Raw genomic sequence first — 14,693 nt, 5'->3', positions numbered from 1 at the left:
CTCTGTCGATAAATCATTTTCTACACTCACAGCATCCCCTTTTGAATTAGAACCAGAGTTTTAAGAGCTCTCCAGCTGTCACCTGGAGATTGGCAACAGCTTGTTTGGAGGTTGGGGTCTATGGTGTGTCTGTCTGAGGTCCCCCTCTTCCTCCTCCTCAGACCCTACCCTCAGCAGGCTTCATCCCTAAAATATCCTGGAAGTTTCCAACCTGGAGTTGGCAACCCTATGTCCTTTCCAGGCAACCATCAGCCTACCTTTATCGGCCTGTCTGTCTTCAGGTTTACATCCTCCCCCAGCCTCTGCCTAGGGAAAGGGCAGTCTTTCCCTGCAGTGGGAACCAAAGCAGCTGACATCATTATCCTCTCCCCCGTATGATCCGCACAACTACCCTATGAGGTATGTTAAGGTTGAAAGTGTGTGAATGGTCCATAATCCCCCAGGCAGCTTTTAAAACATGAACCTGGGACCTGCACACCATCCTCTGAAGCGCTCTCTGTGGCAGTAATGGGGTGACTGCTGGCACCTTTTCCTATCTTTTTTTGCCTTGTGGTATTCTGCTTGTGGTGTGATCTGTCTTCTTTGTGATGTGGCATGATTGTGTTATTGGGTTTGTTTCTTTTGAAGGGGAAGTGATGTGTTGTGAGTGAGGACATATTTTACCTCAGAATACAGTAGGTTCCATATGCAACTGACAATTCCAACTGCCTTGCGGGGGGTGAGGAGTTTGAGGTGTGGAATAGAGTGAAGTCCAATCAGCTTCCATATGCAAAAGACCTTGAAACGCTGGGCAGGACTGCACAAAGCAGCCAGTCAACCCAGCCAGTGTCTTCTGACTGACAGTTCTTGCTGCCAAACACTAAAGGTGTGCATTTGGAACGTTGGAGCCCACTACGGCTTTATATATAAGGGAGATAGCCTTGCCAGTATTAAGTTATGACAAACTGATCTGTAATAGTAGCAGTTCCTGATTTCATCTGTAAGGCTGAGTCTACACCTGATCTGCTCTGTCAGAAAAGAAAAATGGAAACTTGGTGATTCTTTGAATAGAAATAGCCCTAAATAAATCAGCCTCATTTTAGATGCCTTGACACATTAGTACCCATGGAAAGCAGAGCATCTGTAAGGCATCACAAATGGCCACTACATGTTTAGGCATGCACATTTCAACGATCTTCAAGTACTTGAAGGGCTATCATATAGAGCATGGTGTGGAGTTGCTTTCTGTTGCCCCAGGAGATTGGACTAGAACCAACTGGTTGAAATTAAATCAAAAGAGTTTTTGGCTAAATATTAGGAAGAACTTCAGTGGAACAGGCTTCCTCGGGAGGTGGTGGGCTCTCCTTCTTTAGAGGTTTTAAAATAGAGGCTAGATGGCCATCTGACAGCAATGCTGATTCTGTGAACTTAGGCAGATCATGAGAAGGGAGGGCAGGAAGGGTTGCATCAGTACTTAGTTCTCATGGCCCTTTCTTACATGCCCAGGGAAATGCAGATTGCCACTTTGGGGTCAGGAAGCCATATTCTCTAGACCAGTTTGTCCAGGGATCCTGGAAGTTTTTTGCCATCTTCTGGGCATGGAGCAAGGGTCACTGGGAGTGGGGGGGGATTTGTGAATTTCCTGCATTGTGCAGGAGGTTGGACTAGATGACCCTGGAGGTCTCTTCCAACTCTATGAGGAATTTCACATTACCCTTTTTAAGCTAGTTTGAAGCCATTTTTGATCCGTCGTGGAGTAAACCGGTATAGGGCTGCCATTTCACACATGGCTTTCCCCTACCGGTAAATAGCTGGATCTGAAGTGGTTTGCCATTTCAGACTGCAGTGCTTTTTCCCGCCATTTTTCGCCCGCGTGGGCAATCTCCGGCTTTTTAAAAAAACGTTCGCTTTAGAGTGCTATAGTGCTATAACACAATACTCCAGGCATTCCAATGGGGTTGCTATAATGCTGTTTTGCTGTTGTGTTATAACGCTATAGCGCTCTAATGTGAATGTTTTTTTAAAAAGCTGGAGATCGCCCCTGCGGGCAAAAAACAGCGGGAAAAAGCGTTCCGGATCCGGGAGAAGAAACTGAAGACTATTTGGAAGTGGTTTACAGGTAAAACAGTTCAGTCCCATTTCCTGAATGGGACAGAAGCATTTGTGTGTGAAAGTACAAATATATTTTGGTAGGAAACTGGTTCTAAAACGGTTCTGTCTGAAGTGTCAGACCAGAAACCGTTTGGGAACCGTATCTGAACCGGAATATATCGCCTGTCTGAAATTCCTCTATGATTCTATGATTTGTCCTGTCTGTTTTAATGTGAAATAGCTGATACAGCTGTGACATATGTCATTGCCCTAGAAAGAGTGAATCAGCCTTGAGTATTTCCCTATTTTATCTTACTCAACCTTGAGTTACTGGGAATGTTTAACTCTGGAGATGGATCTCCTCCATTATTGAATCGCCAGCTACCATACTGTACTGGTGGATCAGAAAGAAGGGAATAACTATAAGAGCATGTTCTACCTTCACAGGCTTCTCAGCTGAGGGGCTTCATGGTAAAGTCAACCAAAAGCAAAGATTTTTGTCCCTGTTCAATTATGATTCTCTGAACATCTTATATCCTTCATAAATGGGAATTAGATTTTCACCTCCTGAGTTTGGTATCAGCCTATGTTAAAAGCTACTCAAGTGTTGTGATGAGAGCACAGAGGCTGCTGGGAATGGTGGGAGTTGTTGAAGAGGCCAGGCCCCTTCCATCTCTGGCACAAAATGTGGGTCTTAGGGAGGCTTGCAACTTACCTGTCCCTCCTGTTGTAGTTGTTTCACAGTGGGAACCCCTTAGCAACCTACATGCTCCACTGGGCAATGGCATTGCCCACTTTCCTGAAAAAGGAGGCTGGCGCCACACTGGGAACTGTTGCTCAGAAGAGTCACATGTGGCTCCTGAGCCACTATCACTGTGATATAATTTTAAAACCTATGTTAACTGGGAAGAAACTGACTTTCGTCTATTTTGTAAGACTTTCCATGCGTCATACTGTCATAGCCATGTGTAGGCAAGTGGACTAATGACTGTTTGAAGAGTGCTGTGGCTACAGTTAAAGTACTGCAGTAGTAATCATTAAAATTAAGTGACTACCATGACCAGCTCTAACAAATTATGTTTCTTGATATTAACTATATCCATTTCTCCACACCCCTTGCTGCCAAATAGATCTGATCCAGGCCACAAATGAGACAAACGTCAACATTCCGCAGATGGCTGATACTCTGTTTGAGCGAGCAACAAACAGTAGCTGGGTGGTTGTGTTCAAAGCCTTAGTTACGACGCATCATCTAATGGTTCATGGCAATGAGGTAAGCATAGTGTTCTCAGTCAAGTAGTGGAACTTAGCATTAGTATTAAAACATGGTTGGTATTAAGTTAATATTTTTAACTATGAGTTTCCTAAATACTACTTTTAAAAAATAATTAACTTTTATTCCCTAGCTTCTAGAGGGAATTCTAAATCTTGTGTGATTGTACTTCCCTTGCATGAGAAAATTGGACTCTTGAAAGCTTATACCCCAAAATTCCTGTGGGTCTCCAAGGTGCTACTGGACTCAAATATGATTATTTTAGTGGCTCTTGCTGCACGTTCCACATCCCCTTCACTGGCCCAAGAAAATGACTGCTTAGCTTAGTACTCAGTTTTGCCACCATGGAATTAGGACCTAAGGGGGATTTATTTATTTTTTTGCCACTGCCATAGATTTTGTGACAAAAGGGCCAACCCCAACTTCCTCTGTGGGTGTGGTCTTCAGTGGGGGAAAAAACCCTGGGGCTTATGTTTTCGGGTGAGAGCGCTGATATCTGTCCCAGACAAGAAATCACCTAAGATGAAAAAGCACAAGCACCGTAGCAAGTTATGGACAGATTCCCAACACCAGTCTTCACCAGTTCCCCTACTACTGTAGACACTCTCATTGTAGCCCACACTGTTCTTAAGGTTTCCATTGCATCACAAGGCTGATTTTGGGCAACATAGCAGCCTGCAGTAGAGAGTGGGAAGGAAAAATCCCATCCATGAGTAGAGCTCGATTCATGTTTTTTGGAACCCAAACAGTAGTCATTGGACAATGTTGAAAGAGAAATTGGCTAATTTTTTTAATCCCTTACAGAGGTTCATTCAGTATTTGGCATCTAGAAACACGCTATTCAATCTCAGCAACTTTTTGGACAAAAGTGGATCACATGGTAAGAATAATTACTTCATAAATAAAACTTTCCTAGTATCTGAGCAAAGTTTTAACACTTAGATAGAAAGATCTGTTTCTTCCCTGGAGATTGTGGCTCAAGCCAAAAATATCAAAATCAAGAATTTGTTTAAATAATTTAACATTTTATTCCTTAATTTAATCTGTGTTGCTTCTGCTACCTCTTTGTTGTTGCCCTTTTTAATTATAGAAATGAGATTTTAAAAATGGGTAGTTGTAGGACCTGGTAAAACAAAGCTGTTTTAAATTTAACAGATAAAATGAGTTAGTATCACTAACGCTTTACAAGAAGTTGGTTTGAGTGTGTATGTTGTGTGTATATACATGCACAAAGGACTGACAGTGTGAGACTGATAAATCTGTTTGCTTTACTAATGATAGTAAAGCTTCCATTTTGTATGACAAGCTTCAATAGTCCATTTCCACAGTGGCAGATTTCTCTCTATATATGTATTTTATATATGTGAATGTGCCCCTCTGGGATAGGATTATTGCAAGGTGTTAAAAAGAAAATATTAACAGGTGGACTGTTCTAACTGTGAGTGTTTAAGAAATTGTGAAAGATCATGCAGCTGCTTGAAAAGGCACTTAACCTTGAACATTAACTAATGTCGGAATTAGGTGATAGGCAAAAATTGATCTGTCAGTAAGCAGCCATATTTTGATGATTCCTTGATGGTATTATTCTGTAGGGTCTTGCCCCTTCTGTGTGACTGGGGGCAATGTACTTTTTTCTGTTTTTTAATCTATCTGCCAAAGAAACAGCTGTATCAATAAGACAAGTAAATAATGCATGTCAGTATTCAAAGTTTGAATGATTTCTGTAGACTCTGCAATGTTGCTATTGTACTTCACATTCTCCGCCCTCAGTTATAACAAAATAATTCAAAGATTACATATGTAGATCCATGCAGCTAAGTACCAGATCCCAAAAACTGTTAATGAGAACATAAGAGAAACCATATTGGATCAGGCCAATGGCCCATCCAGTCCAAAACCATGTGCCATCAAGAGATCCACCAGTGAGACCAGAACTCCAGAAGGCCTCCTGCTGTTGCCCCCCAAGCACCAAGAATACAGAGCATCACTGCCCCAGACAGAGTGTTCCATCTATACCTTCTGGCTAACAGCCACTGATGGATCTCTGCTCCATATGTTTATCCAATTCCCTCTTGAAGCTGTCTATACTTGTAGCTGCCCCCACTTCTTGTGGCAATGTATTCCACGTGTTTATTACTCTTTGGGTGGAGAAGTACTTCATTTTATCTGACTTAGACTTACTGCTCATTAATTTCATTGAGTGCCCATGAGTTCTTGTATTGTGAGAAGGGGATAAAAGTACTTCCTTCTCTGCCTTCTCTATCCCATGCATAATTTTGTAAACCTCGATCATGTCATCCCTTTATTGTCGTTTCTCCAAGATGAAGAGCCCTAACCTCTTTAACCTTTCTTCATAGGGAAGGTGTTCCACCCCATTTATCATTTTAGTTGCCCTTTTCTGTACTTTTTCCAATGCTATATCTTTAATACCTAATGCTCTGTAAGACTCCTCTAGCTTCTTAGCTTACATTACTCAGACCAACACTACAGTGACTGTATACATCCAAAACATGAAGGTATGACATTATGAAAGCAAGATCCTTTCTCTGACATTCTCAGTCATTTCAGTCTCAAGTAGACCAAAGGATGAGAATATTTGGCACCGAAGACTCAAATTTGACAAAGAAATAGAATCAAGATTTTTCAAGGAACTTTTGAGTAAACTTGAAGTTTTATTTCGTTCTCATAATTGTTTTGTTAAGTTTTGGTGCTAAAAGAGTTCTATTCTGTTTAAGACAAAACTAGATATTTTTTCAGTATATTACTTCCCCACCACAGTTCATTCATTAAGGAGTATTTTCCTCCATATTGGAATTTTTCTAATCTGTTGCATTATAATGGCAATTGTTATACTGAGTGAGGGAAGCAGTATGATTCAATTCTTAATATTGTGTATAAAGTCAGAGGACACAAGTGATTTCATAACCTGAGTTTGTCAAAGCAAATTCCTGCTTGTATAAAAAGAAATACAATGAATAGAAATGGCAGTGTTTGAAAGAAAACTAATTATACAGTTGTAAGCACAGAGACCATAACTGGAATTCCAGGATTGGGCCGGGGGGGGGAGCTTAATGCTTCTTATTGGTGTCTCAAATAGCAGGAGCTGAAAAATATTTTATTATTATCTATTATTTTAGATGGTGTGGTGTCTGGGGATGCTTTGAGCTTTGATAGGGACCCATTTTCAAACTGCATATCCATTACTGGATTTTTTCCCTATATCAGTTTGTGTAATTTTGCATTATGTATTCAAACTGAGACTGTTTATTCAAATTACAAAACCAGATTCAAGTAGCTTGTCTTAGAATGTTCATTGCTTCTTCCGCGTATTATGTAAGGTGTTAACACAGTAGGCTAAAATAGTGTGAGTTTTTTCAGCTTAATTGATCTTCTTCATCGTCTCTGCGCAGTCCCACACATGGGGTTGGGCGCCTGCGCACGACCTTGATCGGAGAATGTTCCAGAGCTTTCCTCAGAAGTCTTTTTTGGCAGGCTCTCTTCACGCCATAGGGAGCAGACACACACTGCAGATGCCTGGAGCGGGGGAGAGAGCCACCTCCCATCCAATTCTTCTTCGACCACCCTCATGTTCACACCTCTCCAGGGATCACTCTTCAAGTTGCCTCAGCTGAGTTTTTCCTTCGTTTTTCCTGTCTTTTCTCTTCGAGCTTCGTCTCCGTTTTTCTATTTGTCTTTCTTAAAAAAAAAAAAGAGGAATTATCTTTTCTGTCAACTTTCCCCCCTTCCCCCCCACTAGGGAAGGTGTTTGTATGGGCTGCACTCTGTTTTTTAAGGTGTGTCGCCAATGCCCCGCAAAACTCCCTTCTAATGACGGCCACGACCTTTGTTTAATTTGTTTGGGGGAGCTTCATCGTGTTGATTCCTGCCCCTACTGTGCTAAGTTCACTAAACAGGCCCATCGTAATAGAGCAGCTCGCCTAAGAACTATACTTTTGGAGGCTGCACTTCATCCGGCAATGTCCTCAGCGGCCTCACAGTCCTCTTCCATGCCACAGCCTCCTCTCAAGAGGATGCTGAGAAGTCCTTGAAAAAGCATAAATCTAAGGAACACATCAACAAAGACCCCTCAGCGCTGAAGGTGAAACGGTTGACATCAAGCACCACTCCGAAGCTCAATCCAGTAGTGATTTTGGATCTATCTACATCAACACCTACAGTCGCCTCGGTTCCGACTGCACCTCAAAAATTGAAACCCCATCCTCGAGTTTCAACACCGATCTTGTGCCCCCAAGTGGACCAGCTTACACCGGCTCAGCATGCACAGTCACCGATGATGAAGTCCTCTGGCTCTCGTCACAACTCTTCCAGGGCTTCTAGACACTGCTCTGTGTCTTGTGACCCACCTGCCTATCCACATTTTGGATGACGGGGAGCACTTCATGAGTAGTCGATCTCGATCACCTCGATCACCTCGATCACACTATGATCACAGGACATTCGATTACCATAGATTGTTGTCCAGATCTCCATCGGGATCTCTTTTTTAATTTTTTAAACATTTGTATTGATGTCTTGCATTTCATATCCGTGAATAATCCTTTCCATCAAATTCACATAACCAAATATCAAATACATCAATTTTCCCCTTTATTATTCTCTCCCCCCTTGCACGAGCGACCAATTGAAAGGAAAAAAACCCCTTATTATTATATCTGCAACCATGAGCACACCTTATGGATTTTTATGAATACATAATTATTGGGGGGCCCTTCTCTTACCCATCTTATACACCTAAACCCTTTCTTCCTTCTCTCCAACGCCTTATCTTCCCATGACTTTTCCTGTTTTAATATCAATAAGATATCTGATTGAATCCATTCATAGAGATACCAGTTCCATCTTTCCAAAGTCCATTTTGATGCATCTTTCCATCCATATGCTACTACTGCATGAGCTAATCATAGCACCTCCATCGGGATATGATTACAGATCTTGGTCCCCGGACCCTAGGCATCACAGGTCCTACCATTATATATTTATTTATTTATACTTTCAATTTCTATACCGCTCAATCCCAGAGCCTCTGAGCGGTTTACAAGCATTTTACATTTCCTAACTAGGGCCACATACAACGTATATATATATATATATATAGGGAGGTGAGCTCCGCGCGAGCGCCCCCGCCGACATGTGTGTTCTTTTCCTTATGGCGGAAGCTTGTCTCGGCGGGCTCCGCAGCAGCTCCTTCTGGGGAAACTCCCATAGTCTGCGACTGTGCAACGACTTCCTGTGCTGGCCTCTGTCCAATTGGCTCCAGCCAAGCAGCATCGCCGCATTGTCGCGTCTCAGGGCCAATCCCCGCCTGGAACGATTGCTGCTTGGTGTTAAATCACCACCATGTTCTTTCATCGGATCGCTCCACCGTCGTTGCCGCCGCTGGCACCACTGCTCCACTCCTCCTCGTCACCACAACACCGGAAGGTGGGTGCCCCCCTGCACCTAAGGCAGGTACCCATTTATCTACTTGCTAGGCTTTCGAACCGCTGGGTAGGCAGGAGCTATTACAGGGCTTATTCTACTAGGTGGAATACAAATAAATCCAACACCTCATTGCCTGGTACACATGTTCTTTAGACAAAAGAGGACAAGAGGGTACAGGACAAGTATGAGCCGAAAATATTTCACAGGAAGTTAATTTATCCAATAGACAATTATGTGAAGTGGAAATTTCTATTTTGAAGAAAGGATTCTCATTTGTACCCACCCTAAACATGATGATTTCAAACTTATGGTAGAATTACAACGCCTTTTTAGGAAAATAAAACTAGCTGTATCAGAATCATGATACAGGACAAAATGTCAAATTTAAACCCAAATCCACCTTTAATCCACCCTCCCAAAAACCTAGAGTCTTAGCCTTCCAAGAAATGGTATTGGAAGACATAGATAAAATGTACAGCACTGAAAATAAGGTTTGGCATAATTTGACTAGGGCAGAAAATGACTCCCTCAAGAAATTAACAGCCCTGGAGGATGTTGTTTTTAAATCTGCAGATAAGGGAGGTGCATTGGTTATATGGGACCGGGGTGATTACATAATGGAGGCTAATAGACAACTGAATTAATACCTCACATTATAGCCTTAGTAGGGAGGATCCTATGCCTGCCATTATCCTTCCTACTCAAGGTCTCTGACGCCTCGCTGTGACCCCTATAGAGTATCGCGGGACACTGATCTCTGTCCCCGTCACCTGACCATGTCTCATAGTAGACATTCGCTTTCTGATGCCTCGGTGCACTCCTTGGTGCTTGACCAACACCGTGATGCATCGACTTCAGCAGACGCCCCAAAGCGTTCTCCATCAGAACCTCGGTACCGTCCTCCTATTGATGTTAAACCGTCTATAGGTGCATCTCAGCATATTCGGTCACTGTCTCCGGATTCGGTCTCTGACCGCTCCATCTCGGGTGACTTGGACCCCGATGTCATCTTGATCGAGGATGATGGCCCTCGCGCAGGTTCTCTTTCACCTACTGAAGGTCCAAAAGCTTACTTGGAACTCATAAGTAGAATGGCGACTGCCTTTCAAGTACAAGGCACCACTGATACACCAGCAGTTACAGACGTAGTTCACAAGTTAGTTCAGACTGACTTGCCACCATCCACGAATCTTCCAGTGCTCCCAGTTCACCTTTCAGCTCTGAGAGAGTCCTGAGACCACCCTGCTTCGGTGCTTCCGCTATCGAAGAGATATGATACCATTTATAAAATCCAGGAATCCTCAGGGAAGTTTCTATTTAACCATCCTTCCCCGAACTCGATGATAATTCATTCCTCCTCAAAGTCGAAGCAGCCTAGGCAATCCATTCCTCCAGACCAGGAGGGTCGTAGAATCGACTCTATAGCTAAGAAGTCCTATTCAGTGGCTGCTATGAACATTCGAATCAATACTTACCTATCCTACCTTTTGGCTTATGCCTTCAATGTCGCTACTGCTGTTCGTCCAGTCCTTGATGCCATGCCAGAGGAGTGCAGGACCACACTTTCTGCTGCGCTGTCTGAGATATGTACTATATCTAAACAACAGATTAACTCCATTAGGCATGCCATCACTTGTTCCTCCAAGGTTCTAGCCTCTTCTATCGCCCTTTGCTGGCATGCATGGCTTAGAAACACATCTCTGCAGCAAGAAGTGAAATTTAAGATCAAGGATTTTCGATGGCGAAGGCCTTTTCCATGCCACCATTGATGAAATCTTGAAGGCTGTAGATGATAGTAGGAAGAAAGCTAGAAATCTAGGGGTTTCCACCTTGACTCCGCAATGTCCTCGATATCGACAATGTGAAAGCCTTACTAAAATAAACGCCAGCCTTCCCCTGCTGCCACTTCGCAGTGGAGGTGTAGATCTTACGATCCTCAACAGCTCTCTCCAAGCTTCAAGCGTCTAAGAAACCTCAACAGCCGAAGCAGTCTGCTTGACTGTCTCCATAGCCTGACACCACCTCCTTCTTTCACTCCTCCCATTGGTACCCGACTCTTCCCCTTCCTTTCAACTTGGGAAGATATTACCACTGATACTTGGGTCCTAACCATCATATGGGTCGGGTACACCATAGAGTTCATTTTGCCCCCGACCTTCCATTGCTTCGTCATCACACTGCCGACTCCATCTCTCTGCCTAGAAGTAGGTACGCTACTCGACAAGGGGGCCATCGAAGTCGTGCAGGAGGCACAACGAACTTTAGGCTTCTACTCCAAGTACTTCACGATCCCCAAAAGGGATGGTGGTGTTCGGGCTATTATGGACCTTCAATATCTCAATCGATTTGTTCACTGCTGGAAGTTTCATATGGTCACCCTCCAATCGATTCTTCCCCTCCTTCCAAAAACAGGGTGGCTAGCATTGAGAGACCTTCAAGATGCCTATTTTCATGTTACCATTTAACCTCAACATCGACATTTTCTCTGTTTCACCATGGAGCCACTCATTACCAATACAGAGTCCTTCCTTTCGGCCTCTGCATGGCTTCTCGTGTTTTCATGAAGATGATGGCGGTGGTGGCCGCAGAACTCCACCGTCAAGGGATTGTCCATTATCCTTACATAGATAACTGGCTTCTTGTAGCCTTGGGCCGCAGAACTCCACCGTCAAGGGATTGTTCATTATCCTTACATAGATAACAAAATCTCAGTTCGAATGGGATGTCCTCTCTATCCTGACTCTACTGCACGACTTGGGACTTTGTGTGAATCTGGCAAAGTTTGCTCTTCAACCTGTTCAGGTTTTACAATTCCTGGGAGCTCATCTCGACACCATTTCCAAGATCGCCTTCCTTCCGGAGTCCATAATGTCTCTAGTGTCCACCTTCACATGTCACCCTCAACAGTCTGCTTGGTCGATCATGAGACTTCTTGGGTACTTTGCCTCCATGGTCTTTGTAGTCCAACACGCCAGGCTTTGGATGCGTCCTCTTCAACTCTGTCTCCTTCGAAATTTCAATCCCCATCGACTTCCATGGCACACAGTTTTCTCCATTCCTGCACAAGTCCTTTACACCCTGACCTGGTGGTCAGTCCCACAGCATCTCCTATCCAGCATGCCCTTTCGACATTGGCATGCCCTATCGACAGATGCCTCCCTTTGGGGTTGGGGAGCCCAATGCGGGTCTCTGTCTGCAAGCGGAATGTGGACTCCTCGAAAGAGATCCTCCATATCAATGCCCTAGAACTTTGAGCAGTTCATTGGGCCCTGATCTCGTTCCTCCGGGTGCTGGCTGGCAAGGTTGTTCAAGTCGCCTCCAACAACATTGCCACGGTCTTTTACATAAACAAATAGGACAGCACTGCCTCTCTCCAACTCTGCCGCATAACCATCAACCTTTGGGACTGGTGCCTTCGACACTCCATCTTGGTGTCTGCCATACACATACCAGGTATTCAGAATGTCAATGCCGATGTACTCAGTCATGCTCCTCTACAGGAGAGCAAGTGGTCTCTCCATCCTCAATATCTTAGTCCTGTCTTCCACAGGTTTGGTTGCCCAATGATAAACAGGTTTGCAACTCCAGTGAATGCTCGATGTCCTCTACTTTTTCACTCGAGGTCGACCATCACCCAGATCTCTCTGGGATGCATTCCTTAACAGATGGACCAGAACCCTGTTTTACTTCTTTCCTCTCTTCCATTTTATTTCAAGGGTTCTCCAAAAGATTGTAGTAGATACCACCTCCTGCATCCTGATAACTCCCTGGTGGCCTCGTCAACCATGGTTTCCTCACCTGCTGCATCTCTCCAAGAGCCAGTTCCTCCATCTGCCTCGTGCTCTGAATCTCCTGTCTCGAGATCGAGGCAGGATCCTCCACCATGACCTGGCCTTCCTCAAGCTCACGGCTTGGAGGATCCTACAGTAGATTTTCCTCCTGTCTCCAGCAAGGTGCTGCTTAATGCTCAAAAGCCATCCACTTGCAACGCTTATTGATGAAAGTGGACCAGATTTGTAACCTATGCGGAGCAACACTCCTTTGATCCTTACCAGGCATTTTTGGCTGATATTTTCGCTTATGTAGTATCCTTGAAGGACTCTGGTCTTGCATACTCTTCACTGAAAATGCACCTGGCCACAATCTCGGCTTATCACTCCCTGATACAGGGTGTCACAGTGTTTATCCACCACATCACAAAGTCCTTTCTAAAGGGCCTCCACCTCTGTCCCCTTCGAAAGCTGCTGGTGCCTTACCCAATCGAGGTCGTACCACCTCTGTCCCCTTCGAAAGCTGCTGGAGCCATCCTGGAGCCTATCTTTGGTCCTTACCCAATTGATGGCTAAACCGTTTGACCCGATGGCTTCAGCAGACCTTCGGCTCCTGTCCTGGAAGACGGCATTTTTAATTGCTATCACTACAGCTCACCGGATAGGAGAACTTCCTGCCTTCCAAGCAGATTGTCTTTATACTATCTTCCACAAGGATAAGGTGGTTATCAGGCCAGACCCAACCTTCCCTCCTAAGATAGTCTCTGCCTTTCACCTGTCAAAGTCTTCTGTCCTACCTACTTTCTTTCCAAACCCTTCTGATGCCTCTCAAAGGGCCTTGCACTCCTTAGATGTCAGGATAGCTCTCTTTTTACCACTCTCGCATGCAACCTTTTCGAAAGTCTCAACGCCTTTTTGTTGCATATGCACCCCCATGTAGGGGGGATGCGATCTCATCACAAAGTTTGTCAAAATGGGTGACCTCAACCATAGACCTCTGCTATGAGCTATCTGTATTACCGCCCACTCTACACAAGCGGTATCGACTTTGACTGCCTTCCTGGCTGGTGTCCCGTTAGAACACGTCTGTGCTGCTGCCACGTGGTCCTCCACCTTGACCTTCATGTCCCACTATGCACTAGACGTTTGAGCTCGATTGGATGCTGCTCTTAGCCAGGCGCTGCTGAGATCTCTCTTCGCATGAGTCTTCTGCTTCAACAGGTAGGACCTGCATATGCAAATGGCATGGGTCTTAACCAGTATTCTTTGTGTCTTTTGCAGCTGCCAGCTCCCTCCTCCAACTGGTTCAGTTCTGGTAATCACCCATGTGTGGGACTGCACAGAGACCACGATGAAGATAAACAGGTTGCTTACCTGTAACTGATGATCTTCGAGTGGTCATCTGTGCAGTACCACAATCCCACCCAGCCTTCCCCACTGCTGGCATCTCCTGATCACTTATCTTTGTTGATGGAACTTAACGGTAGCAGTCGAAGGAACTGAGTGGGAGGCGGCTCTCTCCCCCGCTCCAGGCATGAGCAGTGTGCGTCTGCTCCCCAGGGTGGGAAGAGCCCGCCAAAAAAGACTTCTGAGGCAAGCTCTGGAACATTCTCCGATCAAGGTCGTGCACAGGTGCCCAACCCCATGTGTGGTACTACACAGATGTCCACTCGAAGATCATCAGTTACAAGTAAGCAACCTGTTTTTCTGCGGATCAAGCAGTCTGTTTGTATCTGATACATGCAGTCAGTCACTCCTCATTGTAACTTGAAAATAATAGCATATGGCAGTAGAATGAATGAGTGCCACAATATAAAGTAATGTATAATTTTTAAAAGTGACTATAGTCTGCTTCATGTCTGTTGTAGGCAATAGCTAGTCCAAACGCCCACCCAATTAATTTTTCCTTGTATTAAGTAACAGTCTTGTATAATAAATAATAGCTGCTTCTTAGTACCGTGTCCATTGATAGGAAGGTTATGTAGTTCTTTACTTAAAGTTTCATAGTTAGAATAAGATAAACCATTCTGGTCAGTGCAGCCCGTGAGGCTGCCATCATTAATGAACCCATCTGTTTCAGAGTAGCCTCGGCTGATTCTCTTAATTTACTGTTGAAATTTAATAGGCTAAAAAATTCC

General features: G+C 44.3%; 1 protein-coding gene across 1 annotated transcript in view; it reads left to right on the top strand.

The window, feature by feature from the left end:
- SNAP91 (synaptosome associated protein 91kDa) overlaps nucleotides 1-14,693 on the top strand; it is a gene marked incomplete at its 5' end in the record, with an annotated part of 85,293 nt that overhangs the window by 628 nt on the left and 69,972 nt on the right. Inside the window, 5 exons of the mRNA XM_015415564.1 lie at nucleotides 3,201-3,343; nucleotides 4,148-4,223; nucleotides 5,807-5,859; nucleotides 7,272-7,442; nucleotides 9,454-9,894. Of these exons, the coding sequence (XP_015271050.1) occupies nucleotides 3,201-3,343; nucleotides 4,148-4,223; nucleotides 5,807-5,859; nucleotides 7,272-7,442; nucleotides 9,454-9,894 (884 nt within the window). The remainder of the gene's footprint in view (nucleotides 1-3,200; nucleotides 3,344-4,147; nucleotides 4,224-5,806; nucleotides 5,860-7,271; nucleotides 7,443-9,453; nucleotides 9,895-14,693) is intronic.

Source organism: Gekko japonicus, unplaced genomic scaffold, assembly GCF_001447785.1.
Source record: "Gekko japonicus isolate JY-2015 unplaced genomic scaffold, Gekko_japonicus_V1.1 scaffold2023, whole genome shotgun sequence".
Taxonomy (NCBI): Eukaryota; Metazoa; Chordata; class Lepidosauria; order Squamata; family Gekkonidae; genus Gekko; species Gekko japonicus.
The sequence above is the reverse complement of the archived record's forward strand: the minus strand, read 5'-3'. Positions and strand labels throughout refer to the sequence as shown.